The 15,012-nt window shown below is 47.4% G+C and overlaps 1 protein-coding gene across 1 annotated transcript in view; it reads right to left on the bottom strand.

Annotated features, from left to right (window-relative positions):
- The window catches only part of STOX1 (storkhead box 1), a gene marked incomplete at both ends in the record, with an annotated part of 50,302 nt that extends 36,915 nt beyond the window's left edge, over positions 1 to 13,387 (bottom strand). Inside the window, one exon of the mRNA XM_080693777.1 lies at positions 13,087 to 13,387. Coding sequence (XP_080549903.1) covers positions 13,087 to 13,387 — 301 coding nt within the window. The remainder of the gene's footprint in view (positions 1 to 13,086) is intronic.
- Between the last annotated feature and the right edge of the window lie 1,625 nt (positions 13,388 to 15,012).

Raw genomic sequence — 15,012 nt, 5'->3', positions numbered from 1 at the left:
CGTGGTGGCTCACACTTGTCATCCCAGCATTTGGGAGGCTGAAACTGGAGGATCGAGGTTCACAGACAGCCTCAGCTACTTAGTAAGGCCCTCTGCTATTCAGTGAGACCCTGTTTCAAAATAAAGAATAAAAAATTGGGCAGGGGCCAGGTGTTGTGGCGCACGCTTGTAATCCCCGCGCTTGGGAGGCTGAGACAGGAGGATCGCACGGGTTCGAAGCCAGCCTCAGCTACTTAATGAGGCTCTCAGCAATTTAGTGAGACCCTGTTTCCAAATAAAATATATAAAAAAGGTCTGGGGGTATAGCCCGGAGGTAGAAAGCCTCTGGGTTCCACCCCACCAAAAAAAAAAAAAAGAATAAAAAATAGAGCAAGAGGTGTAGCCTACTGATATCCCATGAAACTAGTGTCCCTGCATACACATAGCAATGCTGTTAAATTCCTTGTATTTATGCATTTACTATAGTTTATTTTTGTGGTATTGGTGATTGGAGGAGGCTTTACCTCTGAGTCTTATTTATTTTTGTGGTACCGGTGATGAAACCCAGGGGCATTCTACCTCTGGGCTAGATCCCCTGCCCTATTTTTTATTCTTTATTTTGAAACCGGGTCTCACTGAGTTGCAGAGGGCCTCACTAAGTAGCTGAGGCTGTCTGTGAACCATGATCCTCTGGTCTCAGCCTCCGGAATGCTGGGATTAGAAGCGTGCGCCACCACGCCTGGCTCTTTTTCTTCATTTTGAAACAGGCTCTCATTGAGTTGCAATGGGCCTCACTAAGTAGTAGCTGAGGCTGTCCATGAACCACAATCCTCCTGTCTCAGCCTCCCAAATGCTGGAATTACAAGCGTGCACTACCATGCCTGGCTTCAGATCCATGGTGAGGTTGATTTTTTTGTATGGCCATGTACATGGTATAATTTCGTTATTTTGCACAAGGGTATCTGATTTTCCCAATACCATGTGCTGAAGAGACAACCTTTTCCCCACTGTGTATTCTTGGCACCCTCATCGAAAATATATACAGAACTGTGACAAGGGCCACACGCATGCAGATCCTGAAGCTCACAATCTAATTTGGAAAACAAAGCAAAATTTCTTTTCTTTCTTTTTTTGTGGCACTGGGGATTGAATCCAGAGGCATTCTACCTCCAATCTACATCCCCAGTCCTATTTGTCCTATTTTATTTCTATTTTGAAACAGGGTCTCACAGGTTAATGAGTCTATTTTCTTTCTTCCCTTTTTTTCTTTTTCTTTTTCCTTTTGCAGTACTGGGGATGGAACCCAGGGGTATTCTACCTCCCAGCTACTTCCAACCCTATTTTTTATTCTTTATTTTGAAACAGGGTCTCACTAAGTTGCAGAGGGCCTCACTAAGTAGCTGAGGCAGTCCATGAACCTGCAATCCTCCTGTTTTAGCCTTCCAAGTACTGGGATTACAAGCGTGCACCACCATACCATCTTTGAGTATATTTTCTTTCTTTCTTTTTTTTTTTTTTTTTTTTTGCGGGTCTGGGGATGGAACGCAGGGGTATTCGACCTCGGAGCTACACCCCCTGCCCAATTTTTTATTCTTTATTTTAAAACCGGGTCTCACTGAGTTGCAGAGGCCTCACTAAGTAGCTGAGGCTGTCCACGAACTGCAATCCTCTGGTCTCAGCCTCCGGAATGCTGGGATTACAAGCGTGCGCCACCACGCCCAGCTTTGAGTCTATTTTCTTTTTTTTTTTTGGTGGTACTGGGGTGGAACCCAGAGGCTTTCTACCTCTGGGCTATACTCCCAGACCCATTTTATATTTTATTTGGAAACAGGGTCTCACTAAGTTGCTGAGAGCCTCATTAAGTAGCTGAGGCTGGCTTAGAACCTGCATGATCCTCTTGTCTCAGCCTCCCAAGCGCAGGGATTACAAGCATGTGCCACCATGCCCGGCTGAGTCTATTTTCTAAGGCTGTCCTTGAACCTGCAATCCTCCTATCTCAGCCTCCCAAATACCAGATTACAAGTTTGCACTACTATTTCCCACTAAAACAAAATTTCAAAGTGCTAAATGCCAATATAAGGAGTGTCTCAAGTGGCCCTTGCAGATGTGTTCTCTGAACTCTGACCAGGGCGGATCTTTGTAGACTGGAGTGGCCTGGGAAAGCTGTGGAGGTTCCTTCCATCCAGGACCAGGAGTGACCAACTTCAGGTCAGGTACAGGGACAGCAGAGGCACATGGACCTCAGCACTGCAAACTGCCCAGAGTGGGAAGACAACAGGCCCCAGGGAAGGTAAAAAGCATTATCAGAAAGGCAGGGAGGATCCCAGCACTGTCCAGACCTCTGCCCTCCACAGGCAACACACCCTAAGTAAGCCTAGAGCTGGGGAACTCTACTAGCAGCAGGCATGGGGCCCTGGTAGAGCACCCCCACCCAGACACCCAGCAGAGGGGACATACTGCAGACAGCCTACAAGAGCCCAGCTTGCTCGAGGACAGTACAGCTCAGGCCGATAGCAAGTGCAGCGGTCAGTTTGATGTGGCTGGGCATAGCTTCAGTGCTCAGTTATGCAAACACTAAGCTAGGCACTACTGTCAAGGGTTTCTGTAGTTGTGATATTTATGTGTCTGTGTATGGTACCGTGGTACCTGGGAGGGAACCCAGGGGCATTCTGCTTCCAAGCTACACCCCTAGCCCTATTTCATTTTTGGCTTTGAAACAGGGTCTTATAAGATTCCTGAAAGTCTTGCTACTGGCTGAGGCTGTCCTAGAACCTATGATCCTCCAGTCTCAGCTTCCAAGTACTGGGGTTACAAGCATGTACCACCAAGCTTCAGCAATTTAGCAAAGTCCTCAGCAATTCCAAAAGATTCTGTTTCAAAATAAAATCGGGCTGGGATCATAGCACAGAGGTGAATGCCTCTGTGTTTAATCACCAGGGTCACAAAAGAAGTAAAAGGGAGAAGGAGAAGAAAGGCAAAAGAAGCTGGGCGTGGAGGCGCATGCTTGGTAATCCCAGACAGAGGATCAAGGTTTGTGGACAGCCTCAGCTACTTAGTGAGGCCCATGGCAACTCAGTGAGACCCTGTTTCAAAATAAAAGTCTGAAATCTGCAGGTAGGGCCATCCTGAAGGGCAGCCTGGAACTGTCAGGCACAGGCTGAAGGTGCCAACAGAGGTAGAACAATTTCTTCTTTGTTGTCATCATCTCCTCCATCTCTGTCTTCTCTTTTTCCTTTTTTTTTTTTTTTTTTTTTTTTTTGTGGGTCTGGGGATGGAACCCAGGGCCATTTGACCCCCGAGCTACATGCCCTGCCCTGTTTTTAATCTTTATTTTGAAACAGGGAGGTAGAATGCCTCTGGGTTCCACCTCAAGTACTGAGAAAAAAGAAAAGAAAAAGAAAAAGAACTAGACAGATATTTTGGCTATAACTCACTGAGGAGGAGATAAGAGTTTTGAGTTGAGCCAAGTTAATTACTTGACAAAATAAAATCAACACCCCACAGAGAAACCTAACAATCCAGTATCACTACAACATATTATTTACAATATCAGAGATCCGATCCATAGTTACTAGACAATTCAGACACAGGAGCACGTGATTCATGCCCAAGCTTAACTATAATCACTGGGACAACCCTGAGACGAACCAGAGGGTGGAATTACAAAGATTTTGAGGAAGCTATTATAGCTTTCCAGAAAGAAAAATATGCTTGTAATGAACAAGAGAGTTTGTTTTGTTTTGTTTTTCTTTTGCAGTACTGGGGATGGAACTCTGGGGCATTCTACCTTTGAGCTACACTCCCAGCCCTATTTTTTTTTTTAATTCTTTATTTTGAAGTAGGGTCTCACTGAGTTGCAAAGGACCTCACTAAACAGCTGAGGCTGTGCAGGAACCACGATCCTCCTGTTTCAGCCTCCCAAATGCTGGGATTACAAGCGTGGGCCACCAAGCCAAGCTTGTTTTGTTTTGTTTCTATGGTACTAAGGACTGAACCCAGGAACTTTCTACTTCCAACCTACATCCCTAGCCATACCCCAGCCATTTTTTATTTTGAAACAGGATCTCACTAGGCTGCTGAGACTCTCACTACATTGCAGTGTCTGGCCTTGAACCTGAGAATCTCCCAAGTACTATGATTATAGGAGTAACTACCATGCCTGGCCAGAAACACTTTATTTTGTGGTACTAGGGATTGAATCTGGGGGCATCCTACCTCTGAGCTACACTCATGGCCCTACTTTCTTATTTTATTTTTATTTTGAAACAAGGTCTTACTAGGTTGATGAGAGTCTCACTACTTGTTGAAGCTGTCCTAAAATCTGCTATTCTCCCATCTCAGCCTCCCAAGTACTGGGATTACAGGTATATCCCAACAGGCCTGGCTCAGAAATAATAATAATAATAATAATAATTATTATTATTATTATTATTATTATTATTTGGGGAACCAGGGATCGAACCCAGAGCGCCGCACCTGCAAAGCAGGTGCTTTACCACTGAGCTACATCCTGGCCTTCAGAAATTATTTAAAAATAACCAAATGCAATCTACTTAAGAATAAAAACACATGTATACATACAGATTTGCACATAAGTGTTAATAGCATTATTCAGTGTCCAAAAAATGAAAACAGCTCAAATTACTATCCACTGATGAGTGAAGAAGAAAAATGTGGTATATCCACATCCAATGGAATATTACCCACCATAAAAATGAAGTATCAGTACAGAACACAGGGTAATCCTTGAAAACACTAAGTAAAATACATAAAGATCATCATGTTATTCCATTTATGTAAAATATTTAGAAAGAGAGAGACAAATTCAGAGACAAAATAGATTAATGGTTGTCAGAAGACATGGAGAGGTGGGAATGAAGAGTGTCTGCCAGCTGGGCGTGGTGGTGCATGCCAGGCATAGTAGTATATACCTATAATCTAAGTATTTAGGAGGCAGAGATAGAAGGACTTCAAGTTTGAGGCCAGACTAGGCAATTTAGCAAGATCCTATCTTAAAATAAAAAATAAAGCCTGGTGTGGTGGCACACATTTGTAATCCTCCGCACTTGGGAGGCGGAGACAGGAGGATCGCGCAGGTTCAAAGCCAGCCTTGCTGGCTTAAGAGACCCTGTTTCCAAATAAAAATATAAAATAGGTCTGGGAATGTAGTCCGGAAATAGAAGGGTTTCCAGGAACCCCAGTACCACCAAAAAAATAAAATAATAAAATAAAAAATAAAAAGGTCTAAGGTGAAGCCGGGCGTGGTGGCGCACGCTTGTAATCACTGCGCTTGGGAGGCTGAGAAAGGAGGATCGCACAGGTTCGAAGCCAGCCTCAGCTACTTAGTGAGGCTTTCAGCAACTTAGTGAGACCCTGTTTCCAAATAAAAAATATAAAAAAGGTCTGGGAGTATAGCCCGGAGGTGGAAAGCCTCTGAGTTCCAACCCCAGTACCACCAAAAAAAAAAAAAGGTCTGAGGTGTAAATCAGTGACAGAGTCTCTGGGTTCAACCCCAACCTATACCTATAACTTATTCTCAAAATGGATCCTAGACCTAAATGTAAAACTATTAAACTGCTAGAGAAAAAATAGGAGTAAATCTTTATATTAGGCAAAATACCTATAGGAGGCAAAAGTTTGGACCAAAAAGGAGAAATAATTAGACTTAATTTAAAAATTCTCCAGTTGGATGTGGTGGTGCACACTTGTAATCCTAGTTCTTGGAAGGCTGGGACAAGAGGATTACAGGTTCGCAGCCAGCCTCGGCAACTCAGTGAGTTTCTCTGTAACTTAGTGAGTCCCTGTTTTAAAATTTATAAAAAAAGTAAGAAGCCAGACGTGGTGGTGCATGCTTGTAATCCAGTACTTGGGAGACTGAGACAGGAAGATTGCAGGTTCGAAGCCAGCCTCAGCAGCTTAGTGAGGCTCTCAGCAACTTAGTGAGACTCTGTTTCCAAATAAAATATAAAATAGGGCTGGAGGTGTAGCATGGAGGTAGAAGGCCCCTGGGTTGCACCCTCAGCACCACACACACACACACACACACACACACACACACACACACAAAACACACACAAAAAAGTAGAGCTGGGATTGTAGCTCAGAGGTAGAATGCCCTTGGATACCATCCCTAATACCACTAAAAAAAAAAAATTTTCTTTGCAGTACTGGAGATGGAACCCAGGGGTATTCTACCTCCGAGCTACACCCCAGCCTTATTTTTTATTCTTTTATTTTGAAACAGGGTCTCACTGAGTTGCAAAGGGTGTCACTAAGTAGCTCAGGCTGTCTGCGAACCCCTTGATCCTCCTGTCTCAACCTACCAAATGCTGGGATTACAAGCGTGTGCCACCACGCCCAGCTACCACTAAAATTAAAAAAAATAATACAAATGAGCTTCAAAAGATACCACTAAAAATTGAACAGTCATGCTGGGATACAGCTCATAGTAGAGCCCTGGCCTAGCATGCATGTGGCCCTGAGTTCAGCTCCCAGCACCATCAAAACAAAACTGAACAGACAAACCATGGGGTACCCGTACTTGCAAATTATATATCTAGTAAATTACTGGTATTTGAGACTTATAAAGAACCACTATAATTCAATAAAAGAGGTAATTTAAACTTTAACAAGAGTAAAACATTTGACGCTTCACAAAGGATGCTATAAGCACAGTATCATTAGTCAACAGGGAAGTACAAATTAAAACTAAAAGACCGGGCATGGTGGCGCACGCTTGTAATCACAGCATTCGGGAGGCTGAGACAGGAGGATCGCAGTTCGCGGCCAGCCTCAGCTACTTAGTGAGGCCCTTTGCAACTCAGTGAGACCCTGTTTCAAAATAAAGAATAAAAATAGGGCTGGAGGTGTAGCTTAAAGATAGAAGGCCCCTGGGTACCATCCCCAGTACTGCAAAAAAAAAAAAAATTTTTTAATAAAAAATAAAAAGACTTAAAAATAGGGCTGGGGTGTAGCTCAGAGGTACAATACCCTGGGCTCCATCCCCAGTACCGCAATCAATCAATCAATAAAATAAGCTGGGCATGGTGGTATATGCTTGTAATTCCAGTACTTGGGAAGCTGAGGTTTGAGTGCAGCCTCAGCACCTAATGCGATTCTCATCAACCTAATGAGATCATGTTTCAAAAATAAAAGTAAAAGAGGTCTGAGGGTGAAGCTCAGAAGTAAAATGCCCCTGCGTTCCATCCCTAGTACGACAAAAACATAATAATAAAATAAGCCAGGTGTAATGGTATACACTTGAAATCCTAGTACTTGGGAGGCTGAGTCAAGAGGATTGCAGGTTTGAGGCCAGCCTCAGCTACTTAGGCCCTTTGCAACTCAGTGAGACTCTTTTTCAAATGAGACTCCATCTCAAAATAAAGAATAAACCAGGTGTGGTGACTCATGCTTGTAATCCCTGCATTTGAGAGGCTGAGACAGGAGGATCACAGTTCACAGACAGTCTCAGCTACTTAGTGAGGCCCTATGCAACTCAGCGAGACTCTGTTTCAAAATAAAGAATGAAAAATAAGGTTGAGCGTATAGCTCGGAGGTAGAATGCCCTGGGTTCCATCCCCCATACCGCAAAAAAAGAGAAAGAAAGAATGCCTCTGCGTTCAATCCTCAATACCCCCCCAACAAAACAAAAAAACAAAAAAACAAAAAAACGAAGGGAATACACTACTTGGCCAAGTGGCCTCCCAGCATTAGCTTTCTGTGTCCCAATAGGTGCAGTTTCCCAAACAAACACAGGTGTGTCCCTCCAGACCCGCCCTCCACACGGGCTCAGCTGGGTAAGCAGCTGTCACCCAGCCGCTACCAGAACTCGCCCTTTCATTTGTTAATGTCATTTGTTAACGAATACAAAGACCAAATCCTAGAGGACTAGAACACAAAAGAAGAGTCAGCTCCCTGTCACCAGATAAAGACCCAATGTCCCTCTTGTTAGGAAAATACTCTCTCTGCCAGAAAACTCTTTTTCTCACTAGAGGAAAGCAGAGGTACAGAAAGTAAGAGGAGAGAACGACCACCCCCTCCCTGTCTGGGAGCCTGCGCCTGCTCCCTGCTCAGGTCTTGAGAGGCGCCAGGACCCTGGAGCACCCATGGGAGCACAGCTGGATTCATAAAGTTGGCCGCCGTCCTCTCCAAGCATTTTTTGTCTGAGGCGGCCTGCAACAAAACTCCCTGCACCCGATGTGAATTAAAAAGCTGACAGGAAGCCGGGCATGGTGTGCACATCTGTAATCTCAGTACTTGGGAGGCTGAGACAGGAGGATTGCAGGTTCGAAGAGAGCCTCAGCACGTATCTCCACCTAGTGAGACCTTTTCAAAATAAAAATTAAATCAAGCTGGGATGTAGCTTTGAGATAGAATATTCCTGGGTTCAATCCCCAGTGCCACAAAAAAGCAAACAAATTGACAGCAAAGATACCGTTGATCCTTTGTGCCACGCACAGGGGCACACACCTGTAGTCCCAGTACAAGGGAGGCTGAGACAGAGGCCAGCTTTAGCAAGTCGGCAAGACTCTGTGTCTCCATTTAGGGAGACTCTGTTTCAAAATTAAAAATAATAAGCCGGGCATAGTGGTGCACATTTGTAATCCCAGCATTTGGGAGGCTGAGACAGGAGGGTTGCGGTTTGCAGACAGCTTCAGCTACTTAGTGAGGCCCTTTGCAACTCACTGAGACCCTATTTCAAAATAAAGAATAAAAAATAGGGCCGGGGATGTAGCTTGGAGGTAGAATGTCCCTGGGTTCCATCCCCAGAACTGCAAAAGTAAATAAGATAAAATAGCACTCCCTTGTAATCCCAGTTCTGGGGAGGCTGAGAAAGGAGGATTGCAGGTTCATGGCTAGACTCAGCAACCTTGTGAGGCCCTCTGCAACTTCATGAGACTCTGTTTCAAAATTTAAAAAAAGAATAAAATAGGGCTGGGGGAAGCTGGGTGTGGTGGCACACGCTTGCCTCAGCTACTTAGTGAGGCTCTCAGCAACTTAGTGAGACCCTGTTTCCAAATAAAATATAAAATAGGTCTGGGAATATAGCCCGAAGGTAGAAAAATCCCTGGGTTCCACCCCTAGTACCCCCCCCTCCCGCACACACACACAAATAGGGCTGAGGGTGTAGTTCAGAGGTAGAATGCTCCTGGGTTCCTTCCCCAGCGTGTGTGTTTGTGTGTTTGTGTTTGTGTTTGTGTGTGTGTGTGTGTGTGTGTGTGTGTGTGTGTGTGTAGGTGGTAGGGGTGTCAACTCTCAGTACCAAAAAAGAAAAAAATGAAGAAAAAAAAATCAAATGGATCCTTCTTGGACTTTTCTACCATTTTACTCATTCCCATAGAGAAGCATCAAGAAGGCAGCAACCTGCCACTGTCTGGGCAGCTTTTCCCTTGCCGTCCTGGAAGCCCACTGTGGCTTCTGGGAGCCCACGCTGCCAGAACAGGAGAGCTACAAGACTGAACTTCCACTGCCTTCAGGGAAAGCGGCTTCTCCTGCCTTCATCACCCTGTGGGAGAGCTGCCTGGCCACTCCTGTGTTGCCCTGACCTGGTGACCCCAAGTTAGATGTAATTAGCAACCTTCTTCAAAACAAAAGCACCCCTCCGCCCACATGGATCCATCACCGGGCATCAAATGAGACCTTTCTTCATTTGGCTCCTCAAAATGTGCTTCTGGGTCCAAATTCCAGCTAAATGTCCAAGTTCCTGTAAGAACTCAATTGGAAACCTTAAAATCATTCTGGCCAAAAGACGTGTGAGGCCTGATGACCCAGCAGAAAAGCAGAAAGAACACTACATTGCCACCCCACAAAACACAATGCTGAGCTCGTCCTGAGTCGAGATGGGAACAGCAAACAGCACCAACCCAGACACATCATCAGGACTCTGAAAACCATAATCCAAGTCTGGTGCTTAACTTTGAACTAAAGGACACTGGAGAGCTGGGCGTGGTGGCGCACGCTTGTAATCCCCGCGCTTGGGAGGAGGACAGGAGGATCGGGCAGGTTCAAAGCCAGCCGTGCTGGCTTGAGACCCTGTTTCCAAATAAAAATATAAAACAGGTCTGGGAGTGCAGCCCGGAGGTAGAAGGGTTTCCAGGAACCCCAGTACCACCAAAATAAAAAATAAAAAAATAAAGGACACTGGAGGGTCTTTTCTGACCTTCTGACCTTTTTTCTGACCTCCTTTTCTGACCTTCTCCTGCCCTCTTTTCTCCTGTTCCTCTTCTCCCTTTAGGCAGGCCACAGAATCTCAGGATACATCTTCCCCAAAGTGGACCACAGAAACTAGAGCCTGTCCTCTAAAGATGACCAAAAAATCCAGAAATATTACTCTAGCCTTTCCCTGCCTTTTTCTGACCTACTGTGTCTGACAGTGGATTATAAGACTCTCATTCCAAAGGGATCCTGCCCTCCATATGGGAGCAAAGAACGCTAGAGAGAAGCCAAGAAGAGTCCGGCAGACAGGCCTATTAGTTTATAAGTCTAATCATCAGTCTATTAGCATAAGATAGTAAGCTTTTTGTCCAATCACTTTTTTTGTATGTGTGTGTGGTACTGGATATTGAACCCAGGGGCATTCTACCTCCAAACTACACCCCCAGCACTATTTTTTTTTTTTTTTTTTTTTTTTGCGGTACTGGGGATGGAACTCAGGGGCATTCTACTTCCAAGCTATACTCCCAGCCCTATTTTTTATTCTTTATTTTGAAACAGAGTCTCACTGAGTTGCAAGGGACCTCACTAAGTAGCTGGGGCTGTCCTCCTGTCCTCAGCCTCCCAAATGCTGGGATAACAAGTGTGCACCACCATGCCTGGCTATTTTATTTGTGTGTGTGTGTGTGCAGTGCTGGGGATTGAACCAAGGAGCATTTTACCTCCAAGCTATACCCCAGCCCTATTTTTTATTCTTTAGTTTGAAACAAGGTCTCATTAAGTTGCAGAGGGCATCACTAAGTAGCTGAGGCTGGTCACAACCAGCGATCCTCCTGTCACAGCCTCCCAATTGCTGGGATTACAAGTATGTGCCACCATGACTGGCTTGCTTTTTTTTTTTTTTCTTTGCTTGTAGTACTGGGGATGGAACCCAGGAGCATTCTACCTCTGAGCTATATCCCCAGCCCTATTTTTATTCTTTATTTTGAAACAGGGTCTCACTGAGTTGCAGAGGGCCTCACTGAATAGCTGAGTCTGGCTTAGAACCTGTGAGATCCTCCGGTCTCAGCCTCCCAAATGCTGGGATTACACACCACTACACCCAGCTCTTCTTCTGTTATGGGAAATCCATCCTGGTGACCAGGAAACATAGCACAGCTCTCTGTCCCTATGCCAGCCGTCACCAATACTCAGTGGGCCCGGAGAGTGGCATGAGGGCTGCCTCTGACTTAGCCCAGCCGGTTTTTATTTCATCCCAGGTCTAGACCCTCGCAGCAGTATGTTCTATGTTCACCCTATGAAAGGGGGTGGGGGAACCAGAGAATGGAACGGCTAATTCAAACCAGAAACACCCAGGACACAGAGCTGAAAAGCAGCTTTCATCCTGCTGCCCTGGCAGGGTTTTGGCTTGGCTATTTGGCTCTCTGTTCTCAGAGCTAGAAATCTATTTTGTTCACTCACTCCTGCATGCAAAAGGAGATGAAACATGCATATGTGGTTCTGCAATGAGTTTTTTTAAATCTTTTTTTCTCATAAGGAATGATAAGTGAGGAGGAGTGGAGTGCGGGCAGACAGCACAGAGCGGGGAGCGGAGGTATAGCTGCATTGGCCTGGGCCTGGAAGACTTATCCCTGGGCAGATGATACACAGCCTCAGGTGCCTCCTGCTGCCCTCCCCTTGCCTCTGGGGACTGAAACAAATGTTTATTTGCTGCTCCTCCTCCTCCTCAGATGGGAGGATGATTTATAGAGGGGTTGTTTGGGAGTCAAAACTCATGGTTGGAACAACTGATGACCTGTCAACAAGATACCATCAAATGAGCCTCATAGGTCCACAAAAATGCACAGCCAGCTAGGCTGTTACCCTGCGATAACATGCCTGCCTTGTCAGGGACCATTCACTGGTTGTGAGGTTGTGTGGCTTCTCAAATGAGTGGCTATTGTATGCAGGGGAAATGATGTTTCCTAACAAGCAGGTTAATCTGAAAAGACTGGGAAGGTGGGAGCTTCTCTACTCACTACTAGCATAGGATGAGTCCAAAGAACTACCAGATTTCTTTTTCCTAGCAGTTAATGATCCCAAATTTTCCCTTAGGCCTTGCTCCTAGACTATGACACCATCTACTACAGAAGCATATGAAAACCACAGACTGTCATTCACACTTATCAAAAAGAAAAAGAGAGCAGCAGCCAGATGCCTAGCCACGCCCCGGGTACCTTCCCAAGTGCCACCATGGAGTCAGACCAGGTCCCTGTCTTCTGAACGCTGCTCTGCCACCCCAGCCCAAACCTCTTTCCCCCAGCATTACCTTTTTTTTTCTTTTAATTGAACCAAGGAGCATTCTACTTCAGAGCTACACCCCCAAGCCCCCCAAGCCCTATTTTATTTTTTGTGGTACCGGGCATTAAACCCAAGGACATTCTATCTCTTAGTTACACTCCCGGCCCCAGCCCTATTTTTTTTCTTCTTTATTTTGAAACATGGTCTCACTAAGTTGCTGAGAGCCTCACTAAGTAGCTGAGGCTGGTCCTAAACCTGCGATCTTCCCGTCGCAGCCTCCCAAGTGCTGGGATTACTAAGCGTGCGGCACCACGCCGGCTCCAGCATCACTTTTTTCCCCCCCGGTATTGGAGATGGAACTCAGGGGCATTCTACTTCTGAACCACAGCCCCATCCCTATCTTTTATTCTTTATTTTGAAACAGGGTCTCACTGAGTTGCAGAGGGCCTCACTAAGTATCTGAGGCTGTGCGCGAATCGCGGTCCTCCGTTCTCAGCCTCCCAGATGCTGGGATTACCATCGTGCGCCACCACGCCCGGCTCCAGCATCACTTTTGTAAGTAGAAAGCTCTTCCGCCGGGACCCTGCGCACTCCCGCGACTTGGAGGGCGGGGCCGGCGCCAGCGCTGGGGGTGCCTCGCCCGCCCCGGCCCCTCGGCCGCCCGGCCGCACTCACCCACGGCGCGGATGCAGAAGCCCCGCGGCGGGCGCAGCGCCCGGCGCCGCCAGGCCTCGCGCAGCACCTGCAGGCAGGCGGGCGGCGCGCGCACCAGCAGCACGGCGCGCCGCAGCCAGCCCAGGAAGCGCAGCCGCGCCGCCGCGCGCGCCAGCCGCGCGTCCCAGAAGCAGCGCGCGTTGGCCCCGCGGAAGGCGCGGAACACGGCGCGCCCGGCCGGCTCCTCCGCGCGCGCCGCCGCCCCCGGCCGGCCCAGCACCAGCGCCAGCGAGCCGGGCGCCAGCTGCACCGGCGGGGCCATGCCGCCCCGCGCCGCCCCGCCAGGCTCGCCCGCCGACTGCGCCGCGCAGCCCCGGCCGGCCCGACCCGCGCCGCGCCGCGCCCCGCCTCCGCGCCCAGCCACGCCCCCGCCACGCCCCTCCAACCAGGCCTGGGGGCCGCCCCCCGCCCCCCCAGGCGGCCGGCTGTCCCCTCGTCCCCCAGAACCCGAGGAGAGGGCGCCGCCGTCGCCCGGACTTTGGGGTCGCTCCCTGGGAGGCCCGGAGTGTCCTGGGCTTTGCTCTGGCGGCTGGGGTCTCCATTCTACTCCTAGCCTGTTTGCATAAGTTATTAAGCTGCTCTGGCCTCAAAACTGGCCAAACGCCTGGATTTACAGAGTCGCCGACGCTCTTGAAGTTGCAGGATCTTCTCCCGTCCCTGGAATAGCCTCTCTGTTCTTGAGAAATGAGGGAAGTCCTCTTAAGAGGTTTCACTTCCACGGTGAGGCACCGCGGGGACATCCCTGGGACTCAGCCCTGAGGATCTGGGCATTCCGAGCAGACAGACATGAGCCCCTTGGGGCAGAGAGGGGACAGCTTGTGACCTGTTCGACAGACAGACCGTGGCCAGCGCCTCAGAGTATTGAGGGGCAATTCAGGTGCTAAGGGACAAAGAGATTGGAATCCTGAATGGGGTCTTGGATGAGGCTTTTTTTTTTTTTTGCGGTACTGGGGATGGAACCCAAGGGCATTCTACCTCTGAGCCACACCCCCAGCCCTATTTTTTTTTTTATTCCTTATTTTAAAACAGGGTCTCACTTAGTTGCAGAGGGCTTCACTAACTGTCCACGAACTGCAATCCTCCTGTCTTAGCCTCCCTAATGCTGGGATTACGAGCTTGTGCCACTACGCCTGGCTCTTTTATTCTTTACTGTGAAATAGGGTCTCACTAAGTTGTGGAGACCCTCACTAAGTAGCTGAAACTGGCTGAGAACCTGCCATCCTCCTGTCTCAGCCTCCCAAGTACTGGAATTACAAGTGTGTGCCACCACACCTGGCTGGAAACTTTTTAGTTTTTTCTATGGTACTGGGGCTTGAACTCGGGCATTCTATGTCTGAGCTACACCCCGAGCTCTTTTTATTTTATTATTTGGAAACAGGGTCTCACTAAGTTACTGATAACCAAAATAAGTTGCTGGCTTCCATCCTGCAATCCTCCTGTCAGCCTCCCAAGTGCTAGGATTGCAACTAAATTCAGACTTGCTCTATGATCATTGCTATAGGAGAGAAACTTAACCCTCTGACGCTCACTTCTACCATGTGTCTGTCCTAAGTAGGATTCTGTCTAATTCACACGCTCATCGAGCCTGTCTTTGTAGCTTCACCACATCTCTTCTCCCTGTCCACACCAAGAACGTGTGCTCTAGCCACACTGCAACTTCCAAGAACGCAGGCTCCCATCCTTGCTCACATTGTGACTTCTGCCTAGAAAACCTTTCCTCTTTTCTACCAAGTGACTTCCTACAAAACCCAGCTCAAAATCTGTGATTCATCCTGAAAGATTGCATCTGCTCTCAAGCACACGGTTAACCTTTTATGACACTTGAGTAGCAAGCACTAGAATATTTAGTTACCAGTCTTATCAGGCAACCTGAGATTCCTTGAGTGC

This window comes from Muscardinus avellanarius, assembly GCF_963383645.1.
Source record: "Muscardinus avellanarius genome assembly, chromosome: 4".
Classification (NCBI taxonomy): domain Eukaryota; kingdom Metazoa; phylum Chordata; class Mammalia; order Rodentia; family Gliridae; genus Muscardinus; species Muscardinus avellanarius.
This window is presented reverse-complemented; position numbering and strand designations above follow the sequence as displayed.